General features: G+C 43.0%; 1 protein-coding gene across 3 annotated transcripts in view; it reads left to right on the top strand.

Moving 5' to 3' along the window:
• The window catches only part of PRUNE2 (prune homolog 2 with BCH domain), a 270,665-nt gene extending 253,283 nt beyond the window's left edge, over positions 1-17,382 (top strand). For 2 of the 3 annotated variants that reach the window (XM_049633851.1, XM_049633832.1), the window contains exons 16-17: positions 3,555-3,653; positions 6,941-8,559. In XM_049633851.1, coding sequence (XP_049489808.1) covers positions 3,555-3,653; positions 6,941-6,980 — 139 coding nt within the window. In that variant the 3' untranslated portion in view covers positions 6,981-8,559. Of the gene's footprint in view, positions 1-3,554; positions 3,654-6,940; positions 8,560-16,089 lie in introns of those variants that run through there. The other variant, XM_049633842.1, reaches the window with a different exon arrangement.
• Positions 17,383-17,881: the final 499 nt, after the last annotated feature.

Raw genomic sequence — 17,881 nt, 5'->3', positions numbered from 1 at the left:
TGACTCTTGATCTCAGGGTTATAAGTTCAAGCCCCACACTGGATACAAAGATTACTTAAAAATAGAATCTTTTAAAAGTTTTTCTTTTCAAATTTAATAGCCAAGAAAAGTAAATGTTAGTTATCATATTCACTCACTGATATTTGTTTGATCATTTGGGGGTTATAAAACAAATAAGTTTCTCGGTAAATAACAAAACTTTGTTACTGTAAGAATACTGAGAAGTAATTACAATTCAACATCATTTGTCGAAGGGAGTTTCGAGATGGTAAGTACAACAACAGTAATAAAATGATAGCAAAGAATATTGTGGTAAATTATAGAAACTCATGGCTTACATTTACTGAGTATGTACAGGCAGTGTTTCATTTAATTGTAATGTGAGTCCTCTGAAGGAGATACTGTTTACTGTTTCCCTCATGCAGGAAACATCCCTGAGGTGCAGTGAAGTCAATTAAGTTGTCTAATGCAAAAACCAGCAAACCCCTTTCTGTACAAGATCAGTCAGTAAATATTTTAGGTTATGTGGACCATCCGGTCTCAGTCACATCTGCTCAATTCTGCCATTATAGGTCCAAAACGGTCAATAGACACTGTATAGGTAAGTAGGTGTGGCTGTCTTCGAATCAAACTTGATATGTGAACACTGAAATTGAACTTCTTAAAAATGTTTTCATATCACAAAATATTCTTGGTGTCAGATTTTTTTCAAATATCAAAAAAAAAAAAAAAGTAAAAACAATCCTTAGCTGGAGGACTGTAAAACAAAAACAAAAACAAAAACAAAAACAAAAACAAAAAAACCAAAACAGTTAACAAGCTGGCTTTGGTGCATAGGCTATAGTTTGCCAACCCCAGGTCTAATGTAAAATAGCCAGTAAGTGATAGACTCAGACTTTGAACCCAGTTGTCCGCCCAATTGTAAAGAAAACACATTTCAAGTACTTAATTATTATATCCTACAGTCTCATCATGTGACACCCTCCCTCTTTAAAGATCCCCCTCTGCATCAGTCTATATCAGTGTAACCAAGTTTTAGACCTGAAAAAAGAGGTCACTAAAACTAAAAAAGGAGAACACCTATGATACAGGTAGATGGGAAATTCTTTATTTTTTTTAATGAATTGTCTGTGGCAAGTACTGGGTTAGGTGGAGATTGAGAGGCACGGCAGCTGACATAGACAAGTAAGCAATTAAAACAGAGGGTATAGCTGAAGCAAAATGGGGGTGATAACACGGTGAGGGTGAATTTGGGGTAACAGGTAGAGAGTAAAGGCTGAGAGCCTGCGTCAAGAGAGGTGTTCCAGAAGAACGAGCCTTCAAGGTGAGTTTTGAAGAACCGATAGGATGGACTAGCTGAAACCAGGTAGAAACAGCGGGTCCAAACACACCAAGAAAGGGACAACATGACATGTTCAGAGAACTGTACATTCTAGTGAACGTAACCCTGGAGCTGGATGGAGGGTTCCCCTTCCACCCACTCTATCTTTTATCAAAACCTGAATTTAGCTCAGGAAGTCCAGGGGAAGGAAGAGGTAGTGTGTGTCCATCCAAGGCTTCTCAGGACGGCTAGAAGTGACTCTGTGGAGACACAGGTCATTCACCGCCAGTGGCCCAGGGTCAGATTGCAAGTAAAATGTGAAAGATAACCGTACAGAGGTGTGACCCCGCAAAGCCTTCCTTCTAGAATGCACAGTAGTTGAACAGAAGGCAGTACAATTGGCAGACGGCTCAGCATGATCTCTCGACTGGAGAGGTCTTTTTCTCGGAAACCATTCCAGAAAGTTCGATGCTTGATCAAGTTCCCTTTCAAGTGGAATGACACATTTTAAAAAGCAGTTTGCAATTACACCAATAATACACAAATGCTTTCTCCTTATAAAACATCCAACCATTACCGATAAGACTAAGCTCTTCCTTCAACAACTGCCAGTTTCTGTTGGGAACTCCTTTCCCCAGAGGCACATCCCTTGATCAGTTGCAATAGTATCTTTTCATGTTGCCTTATATCCATCTACATACATCTAACATGGTAACGTGTAGATGAAAGCTGTTTGTAATTCAGATCCAGTTACTGGAATATGGTTTTGGTCCATCTGGACTGAACGCGCTAGCCAAAACTTAAAAAAAGAAAAAAACTAAAAAAAAAAACAAACAAACAATTAAGCTAAAATATTAAGAGGAAAATGAGTTTATACATACTTTAAGAAGTTAATGTTTTATTTTTGAGACAGCACAAGCAGGGGAGGGGCAGAGAGAAGGGAACAGAGGATCTGAAGTGGGCTGTGTGCTGACAACAGTGAGCCCAGTGTGGGGCTTGAACTCATGGATCTCAAGATCATGACCTGAGCCAAAACCGGACACCCAACCAGCTGAGCCACCCAGGTGTTGCATGTATACTTGCAAAATTGATCAACCTCGGGGTGCCTGGATGGCTCAGTCATTTGAGCATCTGACCCTTGGTTTGGGCTCAGGTCATGATCTCCATTTATGAGTTAGAGCCCCATGTTGGACTGTGTGCTGATATCACTGAGCCTGCTTGGGATTCTCTCTCTCCCTCTCTCTCTGCCCCTCCCCTGTCTGCCTTCTCTCTCTCTCTCCCTCTGTCTCTCTCTCTCACACACACACACATGAAATAAACAAACATGCAAAAACATGAAATAGATCAACCTTGGAAGAGGCTGAAAGAATGACAAGATTTTTATTTAAGAACAAAGAAACAAGCAAACAAAACCAAATGAACCATAAACCAATGAATGTGGAGAGCGGCAGAAACCTCTAAGAGGCCATGTGAAGTGCGGTCAAGAGTGTAGACCCGAGGGGGGGTGGGAGAATAGGTGATGGGGATTAAGGAGGGCACGTGTGATGAGCACCAGGGGATGCATGGAAGTGTTGAAGCCCTATATTGGACACCTGAAAAGAATATAACACTGTTAACTAACTGGAACTAAAAGAAAAAAAACTTACAAAAAAATAAGAGTATAGACTCTGGTCAGACTGCTCTGGTTGGAATCCAGGCTCTACCATATACCTGAGGTGAAACCTTAGGCAAATACGTGACTCCCTGTGTGTCGAATTTCCTTATCTTTAAAAAAAAAAAGAAGAAGAAGAATTAGAGGTATCTGGGTGGCTCAGTCAGTTAAGCGTCTGACTCTTGACCTCGGCTAAGGTCACGATCTCGCAGTGCAGTTCACGAGCTTGAGCCCCAGGTGGGGCTGTGCACTGACCGCGTGAAGCCTGCTTGGGATTTTTTTCCTCTCTCCTCCTCTCAGCCCCTCCCCAAGTATTAAAGGAGCACTGGGAACATCTTTTAAAACAAAAAGAGAATAATAACAAGCCTACCTCACTAGGCTTAAGAAGAAATAAGGGAGTCGATACATATAAGCCACTTAAAACAGTATCTCGCATGTTGCAACTACTCGGATGTGTAGCCTTTCTTCTTAGTAAGTGCGGGGCCAACGTGTTAACTTTTTCAGGATTTTCAAGAAGAGGCCACACACTTAGAAGGGATGAAGTGGACACTAATGATATCTTTTCTCTCTCTTTTCTTTTAGCTCAAAATTCAGCAGTAAAATTAAGTATGTCAATAGTTTATCAGAACTCAGTGGGCTGATCCCAATGGACTGCATCCATATTCCAGAAAGCATCATCAAGTAAGTCGTGATGGTTTCCAAGATTCGGTAAGAAATACTGCATGTTTGGAGGGGACTGGAAAACAACTCACTTCTGGAATACTGGGGAAATGTCGTGAATTCTATTTAAAATAAATACGGAGTGTTTTCCAATCAATACATATTTTTTTCCGAATACCCATAGAGACCTGTTCTTTCAGATTCTCTTTCACATAATCTTCTCTTGGGGTTATTGATCATTGCTCATTTCACCTTAAATTTTGCTCCCATTTTGAAAGCATAGACTTAATATGAATCAGTACACCTGCTGCCTGTGTCTCCCTCTCTCACAGACACCACAGGGTCTGAGCATAGCTTTGCCTTCTTTATTGCCTTATGGAAAGTAATTTACCTGCCCGGCCCTAGGAAAAGGGGGGAAAAAATAAACTATCTCTTCTCTGTTTTCTTCTAAATCCCTTTTCTTCACGGGTCCCTTCAGGTGAAAGGTAAGGCAGAGTGGTAGGTGGCGTGGGTAGGGATGATCCCCTTCCTCAGGGTTGATCCCCTTCCTCAGGGTAATGCAATTAGCAGCCCGTGAGGAAACAGCATGGAGACTGAAGGGCGCTGGATCGTGCTATAAAAATAATGAGAATAACAGTTAACACCGGCTGCTTGGAGCTGAGACTTAAAAGTACGGAGGCTGAGGAGGGAGCTTTCCTGTTTGGTTCACTGTTGCAAAGAGCCGTTGTTCTCTGTGGGTTGTGCTTTTCTTCCTCTGTGTCTGATTCACTCATTTTTTTTTTTATTTGATTGAAAATGGGAGGCCTTTAAGCTTTAGCTCGAAGAAAACAGACAAGACAGACAAGGATAGCCTATCTTCCTCCATAAGATGGATAGCAAAGTAGACTTCCCAATTTGCACTTCCAAAAAAGAGTCCTTTTGCTAAAAAAAAAAAAAAGGCGGGGGGGGGGGGGGTGGGGGGGGGGGGGTGGGCAAAGAAGCTGGAAAGAAAAGACTTGCATTTATTTCGTGGCAATACCGTATCAGGCGTTAGAAGTGCTCTATGTATGTAGTGTTTAATCCCCATAGTAAACCCCCAAGTACAGGTAAGGGAAGCTAACAACGAAGAAAAGCTACTTATGTCAAATATAAGTAGGAGCAAGGAAGAGATGGAACTAGAAAGAATTCAGACCCAGGTCAGCCTGGCAGCAGAATTCTCCTACCCTTTTCTAGCAGTTTCCTTCACCTCCCTTAAAGTATTGGAAGTCCTAGCTCAGGAGTAGATGCGTTTGGTTTTCCTTCTCTTGATAGGAGGTGAACACAGGATAATGATTTGGCTTAGAACTGCCAGTTGGCTTAGCCGAATCAAGCAGTGTTCCTGTGATCCTAACAGCGGCTTTGACCCTCTTTAGCTTATAGGACTCCCGCCCCCTGCTTACCTCCCAGCTCAATCCTGCTACCTCAGAAAGGAGCATCCCCACCTCCAAGCTCCACTCCTACGGTCAGCAAAGTCACTGGAGTACCCTCCTCCTGTAGGGCTGTCTCCCTTTGCAAAAGATGACAAGGACATTATCTCTTCAAGTGGAAATGAGCACTGGCCACTTTCTAGCTAAATAGGCCAATGCCTCCATGGTGTGGCAGTTGGAGATAGAGAAGAGAATGGGTTTTGGAGGCTTAATAATAGATTTGAACCCTCCTGCCAGCCCCTGATATCGAGCTGGGGCGCGTGGGTAGCTCAGTCAGTTAAGCATCTGACTTGGGCTCAGGTCAGGATCTCGTTGTTGGTGGGTTCCAGCCCCATGTCAAGCTGTCTGCTGTCAGTGCATAGCCCACTTTGGGTCCTCTGTCTGGCTCTCTCTCTCTCTCTCTCTCTCTCTCTCTCAGAAATAAGTAAACATTAAAAAAAACCTCTCCGAGCCTCAGTGCAGCATCCAGAAAATGGGGAAGTAAGGGGCAATTCATAGAAAGGCCCCAAGGATTGGGTGAAAATGTGCATAATGCATCCAAGAGCCTTCCCAGCAGGAGTTGGCAATCCAGAATGTTATTTATTATAATCAGGTTGCTTTTAGAGACTCGTTATCTGATAGGAAAGTTTAAATGAGAAGTTAAACATGCCCAAGGCACTTTTCATTCATTGACACCCATCAGTTTTCAATGACTCCATTTGGGAGAAGTTTCTTAAGGAGAAAAGGGCTCCATTTGGGAAGATTTTCTTCTGGAGGGAGAAATTTACAACCATCCCTGTCCTCCCCGTGTGTCCATGTTTTTCTCCCGTCTTCCGCAGTCCATCTTCTCTGGATGTCCTTTTTGCCACTTCTGTTCCTGGCCCGCATCGTCTCATTTTCATGTTATGCCATTTTCAAAATGAGAGAAGCCATAAGCCTATTACTGAATACCATTCGGAGAATCTAATCTCGGCCAGTCCCAAGACCAGTATTCAGCTAGGCTGGAGCCTGTCATCAAGGGACTTAAAGAAAAAGTTGCCCAATCTGAAATTAGATTTATAATTGTCGATGACAGTATATTCTTGTTATTTGTGGCAATCATGTCCTAGAACCCTGAACGGCGAACCGTTGTCCCTAGGAGGAATACAGGGCTAAGTTCCTGCAAACACCTGGTTAATTTCCATTAACCAATTAACATAGAACCTTGTGTGTTTCTGTGTAAAAATGGCTGATTTGATATATATTGTTGACTCACTAACATTGAATTCACGGCCAACAGCACCATAGCCCCTGCCCAAACAAAGCTTCTCTAATGCACAGATACTCTCCAGAAGGCACATCACAGCCTTCTTGTGCTTAGGAATGCCAGACAGCGCCTAAACACTCTGCTTGGGGGCATTTTAAATGGCGAAATTACCAATTAAAAGCACAAGAACAGGGAAAACCTGGCACTAAATAGACAGCACCTGTTGGCAGCCTGAGACTGAGCTAAAACGAGAAGGCAGAGCCTTGTTTTGTTGGGCCTCGACTGGGAATGTGCACATCAGGTGGCTCAAATTTTTTGCCACTAATAAAAGTAGTGAGTCACCATAAAGGCGCCACAGCTATTGATGTGGGGGGTCAGAAACAAAATGCAAGCAGCAGGCAAATTTGCAAACAATGCAAAGAACCTGCAAATAATGAGGACTGGCTGAAGCTAATTATGAATTCTACCTCCTCGATTATATCCCATGAAAATACGTTTTTCTCCAAAAAAGGCAATTTGATTCTTTTAGGGGGGTAGGCTTTTTCTCTCACGTTCTGTCTGTTCTTTAAAACATGTACCCGTCATTTTCTCCGTCTGTTGGCTCATCTTGCTCATTGCATTCATTTTTATCCCGTAAGGTACGATGAAGAGAGATCTTATAAGAGAAGTGTGAGGTAAAATCTCCTGATCTACAATTCACGCTGGACCCGCTGTGTGTGTGCACCTGTGTCTTAGACTCGTGGGTGACCTCAACATGCTATCCGTCCCTTGTTGCATACCATTCCTGGTCTTTGTCTTGTGTGTAAAGCTGTTGAGGTCAGCCTGATTTGCAACTGAAACCCACTAAACCAGATTCACCCTTGAGCTGGCCCGGGCTGCAAGCGGTCTCTAACTATACGCAACAGACCGGTGTGGACGTTTTCATCTTTACTCCGCCAGCATGTTTCTGCTCTCCTTGCAACTTGTGTATCTACCTACCTTTATGAAGGAATTTGCAAAGTAAACATGCAGAAACACCGAATGGGAGGAAATGGCACCATGTCTAATCGAAGGAGCGTGTCTCAGTGCTCCAAAGGATGGTTTTTAAAGGCACATGTGCTCCACTTATGTTTGGCTCTGCTTTGCTGAGTGACTCACGCTGTGCTTGCTTCTTTTCTGTTTCTTTTCCACACCGATAATTTTTGCTCATGCAGACTGGACGAAGAACTGAGGGAAGCATCAGAAGCAGCTAAGTAAGACTTGGTTTTCGTTCAGCAGCTGGCGTGATGTTGGCTTGCGTTTCAGGAATGAATCGGGAGAAGCCGCATGCCTGGCGTTTTCTTTTTGCATCCTGATGATAATGCTGCACTTTAAAGGGTCCCCTTTGTCCCACATTAGATGCAATGTCTGGTAGTTGTACTACAATCTATTTCCCCCTGTGATCTTGGTTACCTTAAGGAACGCATTTGTTACTGGTTGTTTTTTTTTTTTTTTTTTTTTTTTTGGTGGTGGTGGTGGGGTTTTTTTGTTTGTTTTTTTAATGTACATGTAATTTTAGGCACCACAGCAAAGGAACACATCACAGGCACCATCACATATAATATATCCAGATCGTTGTTAGATAGTTTGAGGCCACAAAAGCTCATTAATTCATCCTAATAGAGAGGAACGATGACAAGTCGAAATTTGGACTATGGAACCAATTTTGTGACTTTCCAAGTTTTTTAAGCCCCTTATTTAGTGACCTGGAAATACTGCTCAACTAAATAGCTTCAGAGCTATTTGGATGAATAGAAAAAGGATCATTACTCACTATTGTTAAAGTATACCTTTTGAAAAGGCAAAATCTTAACTTGAATACAAATATGAAATGATACATGCCAATGATTTTACTCAACTAATTATTTAATGACAGACCCAGTAAAGTGTAAAAACCAGTTCAAAGGACGCTTGCAACGCTAGATTTCTGTAGGTGATCTATAAAGGAATGTTAGGATAAGATTATTGGTTTAGATGCAAAATGGATCAACATCCAACAGGGCAATAAACTGTAAATTAGGATTATCTTTTCCACTGGATTGAAATTACTAGCATCTCTGTCCCCCAAAGAGTTGTAAAATAGCTCATCAACAGAAAGTCAACTCAGCATTGCTTTCAAAGAACATCCCAGTAATTTCCTTTTATTTCCAAGTTCAAAAAATTTTTTCTGACACTTCATGTCAAATGCAGACAAGTACTATTTGGAATGTTTACTATATTAAAGCTTTTCCATGTCAAATATTGCCTACACCATTAATATTTATAACTAGTTCTCATCTTAACAGATAGTGCAAAAGCAGAAACCTGGGCAATGTCCAAACAGCTACAAATTCTGAATAAATACGTTTTGGGTTTTTTTTTTTTTTTCCTGTATAGATGTAAATGCCAATTCCTCATGAGAACAATCCATTGAGCTATTTTTTTTTTTTTTCCTACAGCACATTTTTATTGCAGGTGCTATGTAGAATTATTTGCCCACAGTGTGGATCTTTGGGGTAAAAATTCGAGGATGAGGGGCACCCGGCTGTCTCAGTCGGAAAAGCATGCAACTCCTCATTTCAGGGTCATGAGTTAAAGCCCCACATTGGGCACAGAACTTACTTAAAAAAAAAAAAAAGATTAATTAAAATTTGAGGAAAGATTTTTGCCTTAGAAATGTCAGCATAGTTTAGTGTTATAAGATTCCTATGCTGCGTTGGTTTTCTTTCAAGATAATGGACACCCATGTAGACTAACAGTACTCAAAAGTCTTTACATTTCTACTCTAACGGAATCGTTTCAGTCTCTAACTCAACTGTTACAAACCCGAAGTTGGGAAAGGAAGAGGTTAGGAACCGAGGAACCAGATGTTGGCTTGAAGTGCCCTGTTAGCTTTTATCTGTATTCAGCTTACATTGTGTTATGAGATTCCCCGGAGACAGAGCAATGAATTTCTGTTTCAGATTTTTTTTTTTTTTGAATGATAATATCCTTATGAAATTAAAGAGGTGTTTTCAAGACAAAAGATTGAGGGGAGGGAAATCAATAACTTTCCAGCCAAACCCATTATAGAGTCATATTGCCGTATTCTTGCATTATCTCCATTAAAACCTTGCCTTTTTCCATAGAATTTCCCACTCCACCCCCATCCATATTTCTACCCTTCCTGTTTAAGCTACCATAATGAAACAGTTATCATTTGGGGTTTATTGTGTGGCTTTCTCCTTTTTTTTTCTCTCTCTGATCATTCCTTCTCTTCCCTACGCCCACAGACTGTCTCCCTCGGTATCTAACTAGCCTCAGGTGGTCCTGAGATGTCTTGATCTCCTTGCTAAAGGAAGCACCCAGCGTATCTAATACAGAATAGATGCTCAGGACATTCCTGCTGCATAAGTTGACAAATGTGCCTAAGATTAAGTTCATCCCTGTAGAGCAGTGATTCTCAGGCTTTTCTGGGCATCAGAATCACCAGGTGCACTGGTTCAAACACGGTATCCTGGGACTCACCCCAGAGTTTGATTCAGCAGGCCTGAGAATCCGGAATTCTAACACGTTCCAGTAATGCCGATGTTGCCTGGCTCAGGACCGGGCTCTGAGAATCGCCACTTTAAATACCTGAGTAGAAATAACTAGATTTGTCTTAGGAGTCTATGCTCTTGCTTTGGATTCCGCGGGTAATCTGCCTGTCTGAATTCCCCTCCAACTGACCCTCCTTCTTTTGATGGTGACATTACACGTGTGAGGAATTGAAAGCTATTGGCACATTTGAAAAAGTAATAAGAATTTCACTGTCGGCCCCACAGAGGATTGAAATGCCTCTGACTGCTACCATTTTAGCCCACTAACTACATCTCCTTAACTATCTTTCAGCCTCTGGAGTGACTCCCAAATCCTTGGACAGACGGTATATGAGGATTTGGGGCCCAGAAAACTTGGTCACTGCAGATCTGTGGTTTAGTTCTAGAAGCCAGATAACCCAGGTTCTTTCTATTAACAGACACACGCTGACTTTCCACGTGACCTTTATTAGAAAGCTTCAGGCTGGTTCTAACCAAAGCTAACATATACCTTGTCATGGAACAGAACCTATCTGTTGCTTTGCTTTCTTTTCAAATGTTCACCTTCTCCCCCTGCCCCCCCCCCCCCACACGGCCTCTTCGTTGACTTTCTTCAGCCTGTCTTCTGTTTTCCTTAAAACTTGGCATCTATACAGGACAGAAAATATTTTCAAAGGACTAATTGTATAGAGAGAGCCATTCTTATTGTAAAGAATCCGTCCGCTGCCTTTGGAGGGACAATATTAAATGGATTGCAAATTGCTGTTTTTGCGGGAAGGATCGCTCAAAGTTAAAAAAAAAAAAAAAACAGAAAAGCTAGATTCGGAAGAACGCCTTTTCTTGACTCCGCTCCAGCTTTGCTAGGTCTTTCTGGCATACTGTCAACCCCTGCCTGACGGCCCTTGTTCACTCAAGTTGCCAAAATCCTCTGTGAAAATACCTGACCACCAGTGAGATCGGTGGAGGGAAGAAGCCCTCTGCCCTTCCCAGGGAGATCGCTTTCTACCATCCCAACAAAATGCCTGCCGTTGGGAACTGAACCTCTCGTGTTCGAGCAGATACATTAGCTTGTGAAATTATTCACATTTACAAAAGGAACTCCCATTTAAAAAGATTGTAGAATCTCTATGGGGCGCCTGGGTGGCTAAAGTCGGTTAAGCTCAGGTCATGATCTCACGGTTTCGTGGGTTCAAGCCCCACGTTGGACTCTGTGCTGACAGAGCCTGGAGCCTGCTTCGGATTCTGTGTTTCCCTCTCTCTCTGTCCCTCCCCCGCTCAGGCCCTGGCTCTCTCTGTCTCTCAAAAAACAAAAAGTTGAAAAAGATTGTAGAATCTCTTTAAATAGTCTTCGCCGATAATAAAATATAAGAGGAGAGGAAGTACAAGCTGAAATTGATCAAAATTAATATAAAGTACATTTGAAATTTGCTAACAGGAATTCTGCCAATATGGAATATGAAAAGCGGCTAATATTACACCAAAAGCATGAACACATTCATACATTGTAACAAAACTATTATTTCATTATCTCCTATGGCTACGTTTTTTTTCTTTCTGGACACATTCAGTGCAGGTTAATCTTAGGATTCACTTATAATACCAGAACGCAGCTCAGCTGTATTGTGTAAGTGTCCCAGTATTTTTCTGTAACAAAGAAAGCTGACATTGGCAATTTTTTTTGCCTTAGTGTCTCGGAAAATCCTCACTCTTGTACAAACTGAAAGTTAACTGTGTTCATGTGCACACAAACATGGGGCTGCTTGAGAGGGACTGTCCATTGTGTATAAAGTATATTATTTGGGTTACAAGTAAAAATTTGCAATATCATGATCTCCGAATAAGATAGATTGAAAAGTCAGGAAATAACAGAAGAGACCCCTGGAGTTGTTTGGAATTTTCCATCTCCCTTTTATGTTTCTCAATCATGGGCAATTAGTAAGTTTCAAAACCGGTGGTAAAAGAATCAGGTGTAGGTTTCTTCGCCATTGGCAGTGAGACCCACATCACACAGTTTAAAATACCCGAGAGTGTTGTGCCTACAAAGTGGGAACAGTGGAGAAAATGTTTACTTGCTTCCTTTTTTTTTTTTTTTTTTCCTTGCACTCAGAACTAGCTGCCTTTACAATGATCCAGAAATGTCTTCTATGGAGAAGGAGTAAGAACTCACCATCAATAACAGCTATGTGGTTACTTGTAGTATTGTATGGCTGGGCTCTGAAAGAAAAAAAAAAAAAATGCATCAAGGACTGGGTAAACTCTGTTTAGATGTTCAGCTTTCACGTTCTCTGTTTCTCAAATCAGAAACTTAAAGAGAAGTGTGCCGGCTTCGCACTCTTTCATGATCACTATTACATTCCTTAAGGACAGCTGAAGTCTATTTGGCATTCTGTTTTCCAATCCAAAAACGAGCAGAAAAATGAATATTAGAGCCAGATGTTAAGAGCGTTTGGGCAACTCTGCTTTCTAAGTTACTTCATCTATTTTCATTAGTGAAAGTTGGGACTTCCATTTGAACTTCGTATCTTAGTGGATGGGGGAGAAAAGTGTCCTTGTTTTGAAAATTCCAAGAGGCAACCGAGTCTGGATGGGACTTTAGGAATGATCTAGTCCATCTGACCTCATCCTGTGACAAATAGAAATCACACACCTAGTGAGGGCTCACCATGTGCCAGGTTCTATGGGAAAAGCCTCGTGCACATTATCTGAGTTTTATCCTCAGAATAATCCCACGAGGTACATGTTGCAAGTAGGAAAGAGTGGCATAGAGAGATTGTCTGACCGGTCCAATGTTTTATAGCGGTAAAAATGTCCCAGGGCTGGGCTTTGATTCTGCATGCAGACCCAGTGGCTCTGAAATCAGAGATGGTCGTAATTCTGGAATGGGTGTGCAGCCCCTGATCTAACTTTGGTTAGACCAGAAAAGGACACACTTAGGTGCTTCAGAGAACGGAGTTGACTATTGGCCAAGTCCGTTTCAGGGAATGAAGTGTGGCCGCCAACGTGCTCTCAGAGGGAACCCGGCGATCCTGTTAAGGGCGCCTCATCTGATCTGAGCTGTGGCGAATTTAACACTGCCCTTCCCAGGAACCCAGGAGGGGCAGAGATCGGATTTGCATGTCTCAGCTATTGTCACGTTTTGTTCTCTTTGGACCTCCTTTTCCTCAAGGTCCAAACCCAGGATGGAAAATCATAATGCCACAGCTGTGTAGCCGCCACGTTGACCTTGTAGTTTAAAGTTGGTGGACAAAAACCCCAGAGAGAAGGTCCCCGCTAAGCAGGAAAGAACAAACGTTGTAAGGAGACCTTTGAATTCACACAGCTATTTTTCAGGAGGTGACGCGTGCCCCGCCTCTTTGAGATGAAGACAGTTGCTTCAAGCACATTGGCGAGCAAACATTCTGCAGGGCAAAGAGGAGTCCCTGAAGCCACTTCCATTCTTTGCGCAAATTTTCCCTCTGCAAAACAGCGCCCCCTACAGCAGAGTCCCGGGCCTGCAGTGAACGAGCAGCGGGGCGTGACTGTCACTCACTGGCCTATGGCTGCCACATCTGCGGGCTTACCCACTCCTTTGCCTGTCCTGTTGGGCTCCTTGTTTGTTCGGAGGGGCTGATTGGGTTGGGGAGAGGGCAAACAAGAGGGCACTGCTCCTTGTTTGCGTTCATTCCGGGGCTGGGCGTGGGGGAGGGAGGCTGCTACCAAGGTTCACGTCCCTTCCCTTAGAACATACTCTTCTCCACGCTTCTGTCTTCTTCAGCCCGGCCTTTCCCAGGCACGTGATCTCAGCGCAAAGGATGAGATCCAAGCCCAGAGTGGCCAAGGAGTTCTTAGGCTGACTTCTAGCCCTGGCTTTCTGGCTTTCGTTAGTATCAGAATAAGGGGCTTTATTTGCCTTTTTTCTGGCTCCTGCCTGGAAGCATTTTACACCTTCTGTAGCTAGTATCGAATGGAGAACCTGAAGAAGGAGCAAAGGGTGTTTTTCAAGGAGCTCAGTCAAGCCAAGAATGAAATGAAATGTGCCCCTCTCCTTTTCCTTAGAGAAAGAAAGGAAAGTTATGCCCCCCCCGCCCCCCCTCTTCCTATATAAAACACAAGAGTTTATTCATCACTAAACAATATTCTCAGATACTTTGTAAGGAAACTCATGTAACATATGTGAGAAGCCGAAATGGCCTAGGGTAAAATTATCAGAAGGTTTCTCGCTGGAAAGCTGGTTAGAGAAAAACCAAGCCCATCTGCCCAAAGATCAGGAATAATCCTTTTGTATTTCAGTTCTGATTAAAAGTAAGTTGTTTGTTTGTTTTCTTTTTTCCCCGAAAAAGCATACTGTTTTCAAAAGTATCCCCAGGTGCTTGTCTCCTTCACTTCCAAGTTTGGACTTTATTTGTTCCTTCATGTCCTAAGACTTGCATATGCTTTTAAAATATTTTTACATAAATAAATAGTGTATCTGATCCAAGGGAAGTGGTACTTACTAGGGGAGACTTTAATTAGTAGCAATGTTGGTCACTTTACTGTCCCCACAAGATAACTGTTGTCTCAAAAATTAAACTTCAATGGGGTTTCCTGTATTTATTTAAGAATCATCCACTTTTGACTATCTCTTCTTCAATAAACCACATAAATAGGTTTCCATGTTTCAGCTTTTTGTTTACCAAAAGCTGAAGGGAAAAATGAAGCCCTAGAAAGTTTACCAAAAAGTCAGTATGGGGGCACCTGGCTGGTTCAGTTGGTGAAGAGTGCAACTCTTGATCTCGGGGTCATGAGTTCAAGCCCCACGTTGGGTGTAGAGATTACTTAAAAATAAAATCTTTCGGGGTGCCTGGGTGGCTCAGGTCATGAGCTCACGGTTCGTGGGTTCGAGCCTCGCGTCGGGCTCTGTGCTGACAGCTCAGAGCCTGGAACCTACTTGGATTCTGTGTCTCCCTCTCTCTGTCTCTGCCCCTCCCTGGATCACCCTCTGTCTCTCGAAATATTAAAAAAAAATTAATAAAAATAAATCTTTAAAAAAGTATGAAAAATGAGGTGCTTCAGAACGGGCATCCTGGTGTAAGGGGTTTTGTTTGTTTGTTTTTTCAGATTTTTATCAGGGTTCATTTAAAAAAGATCCTGAGGTACTCACAACTGAAAACACTTGAGACTTAATCCTTAACAAGCCTCGAGAGAGAGACAGGATTGCTCTATTTCACAGATACAGCAATGGAAAGTTAGGCAAGGCAGGTGACTGGCCCAAAGCCCCAAGCTAATAAGTGGCAGAATTGAGGGAATGTGAAAGGAAAGCTTTCTTTACTCCTGTAAACTCGATGGGCAGGCACACGGGTTACCAATGGCTTTATTTGCAAAGCTGCTCGAAGGATCCCCCACCCACCCCCAGCTGCTGCACATCCCACAAGCAAACCACAGTCCCCGTGCAGTGTGCGGAGGGTGGGGCCGGGAGGGCAGGTCTCATTGAAATCCACAGATGCCTCCCAAATGGCCTTTTTCAAACAGTGTTTTCATTTGTTCCTGGCTGAAATTCTTCTTTTGAACATACAGACCGGAACTCTCTGGTCAGATGGGTGTCAGAAAGTTGTGCTAGGTTCACTAAGAGGCAGAAGAGAGAAACCAGTGGAGCGGGGAGGTTTGGGAATTATTTTCTAGGTAGTTTTGGGAACCCACTAGACCTTAAGAACAACCTTGTCTTAGGTTATAAGAATCCATCGCGTTCAGGTGGACTGACCCCTGTCATGCAAATTCTTGGACTCTCGCAACTCTTGTGGGTTCCTTTGGGAGAGGGGGGTAGTTCTTCTATTTCATTGTTGCCTTGTATGTGGCATTTATCAGATTACTGATTTCAGGCAGATCATGTATTCGCCCCACAAGGGAAGGTCATTGACTAGAAACAGGTAGCCCCCTCCTTCCCAAAATGCAACAGGGTTCCTTAATCTACTTCAGCAAAGAGCCCTCACACCCGTCTTTTGCCTCCCTAGGTCATTTTGAGAGGCGTAAAATGCTTCCAGAAACAGTTTCGTAAAAATAAATAAAAATTCCACATTTTAGAGAAAGCCTTGGCCATGAGGGAGGGTTGGCTTTTACTGGGTTTTTTTCTAGCATAAGAAACTGCATGAGCTCTTTTCAGTAAGTCCTTGGAGGAAAAAAAAAAAAAAAAAGCAAAGCGCACACCACTCCCAGCGATCACCGAATGCTTCCTATTCAATTTCTAGTGTTTCTCATTGTGTTCTTCCTTTTTTTCTAAGTATTGACCTGAAGCTGAAAGGAAAGCCCTAGTCCCGCCCGGCTGGAAGAAAAGGATGTTCTGCTTCCTGATTCTGCTGAAACATACCCACTGGAAGAGACAGGGTGGATGGTACTTTTTTTTTCCACTTTGCACTACCTGGTGCCATTCTAAATTTCTAAGGGGAAACACAGTAAGGGATCTTGTTTACTCTTCACGTGTTTTATGAAATTGCGTGTCGTTTTCCTATTTTGCCAATTACGTGCCTCGAAGATTTCGGTTGAACCTTAGCAAGAAAATAGGACCTTCCGTCTCCATATTTGGTTACCCCTTGGTGCCGTGATATCTCCTCTCTTAGACTGGTGTTGACCAGTGAGATACCCTCGGTCCGCTGTTCGTCGCGAGTGGATTTGTTGGCCATAGATTAGCGGGATTTCTCCTTGGTGACCATTTCAGGTTTAAAACACAGGGGGCTCGACCCTCCCTAGGCAAGTTACCTTCCTGTTGCTCTGCTTTTCAAACCCTAACCTTGCTGGGCACAGTTGGAAAGCAGACCACGGTGGAAAGCTGTCATCGGCCATGTGCCCGCTTGGTTCTTGTCCACGTGAATCCTCTCTTAGGTCTCAAAGGGAAGCCAGACTTTCTCATTCACCTCAGTTTTATTTTTGGTTCTCAAATTGGGTATCATGTTGTCTGTGAGTGGTCTCTTTAAAAATCGTTATTCCTCCAATGAATGTTGGAAATTCATTACCCGGCCACGCTCAGCTATCTAAATGTCTCTCTCAAAAAGTAGTCTGCTTTAAGTCACTTTAATCTGGTCACTTCAGTCACCTCCCTTTAATCGCATTTCATTTAAATTGAATATGACCGTGTACTATCATTTGCAAAATTTCTCTGTGGAGTCTTCGCATGCCCTTTCAAAGGCCACACGTGGCCTCGAATCCGTGGGCCTCCAGCGGGAGGGTTGGCAAAGCTGTGGCCAGACTTAGCATGCCGCCTGTTTTCACGTGGCCTTCCTGTGAAGGATGGCTTTCCCATTTGGGCTGGAAAAAAAAAAGTTGTTGTTGTTTTAAATATTTCGTGACACCTGAAAAATCATGCACATTTCAGTACCCATAAATGTCTTACTGAAACATAGCCACACAAATTTGTTTACAGACTCTCTGTGGCTGCTTTTGCACTACAGCAGCAGAGTTGAACAGTTGTTCACAGACCACGTGGCCTACAAAGCCTAAAATATTTACTGTGTTTGTGGAACAAGTTGACTGGGCCGTGCCTGCCCCTGCACACCTATTCCTCACCGCTCCCCTCCCCCGCATTTGGATTTGGATATGAGTTTCTTCGGCAGAAGGTGTAAATAAGCCTGCAAACTAATTTATTCTTTAAAAAGAAAATGTTGGCCTCCGGAGTCCGTAAAATAAATGGCCTGCTGAAAAAAGACGGGGAGCCCCGGCCACAAAAGCATGGCTCACAGTATGTTTACGTGACTCAAAGTGAAGCCCGCTGAGAAGGCTTTGGGCTATTTACAGGTGTTGCCAAGGTCCTGCCCTTACTCTGGGAACCATTGTTATTCTCTGGTATCACCCGTCAACACTAAGAATGGGGTGGAGAGCGGGGTTCCACCATAGACTTAGGGTGACAACCGCATCCAGGAGAGCTGTCTGGGGCGCCCTGAGCCCTGGATCTCATGAGCTTTGAAACACTTGGAGGTAGACATCTTTGTACAGGTGACCGAATTTTGCCGACCTCCTTCGCTTCGTGACGTCTCCCACCCACCTTCCAGACATGTTCTCATACACACGGGTCAGCTCTCT

The sequence above is a fragment of the Panthera uncia genome, chromosome D4, assembly GCF_023721935.1.
Source record: "Panthera uncia isolate 11264 chromosome D4, Puncia_PCG_1.0, whole genome shotgun sequence".
Taxonomy (NCBI): Eukaryota; Metazoa; Chordata; class Mammalia; order Carnivora; family Felidae; genus Panthera; species Panthera uncia.
Note: the sequence above shows the minus strand (reverse complement) of the source record. Positions and strands in the feature narration are given on the sequence as shown.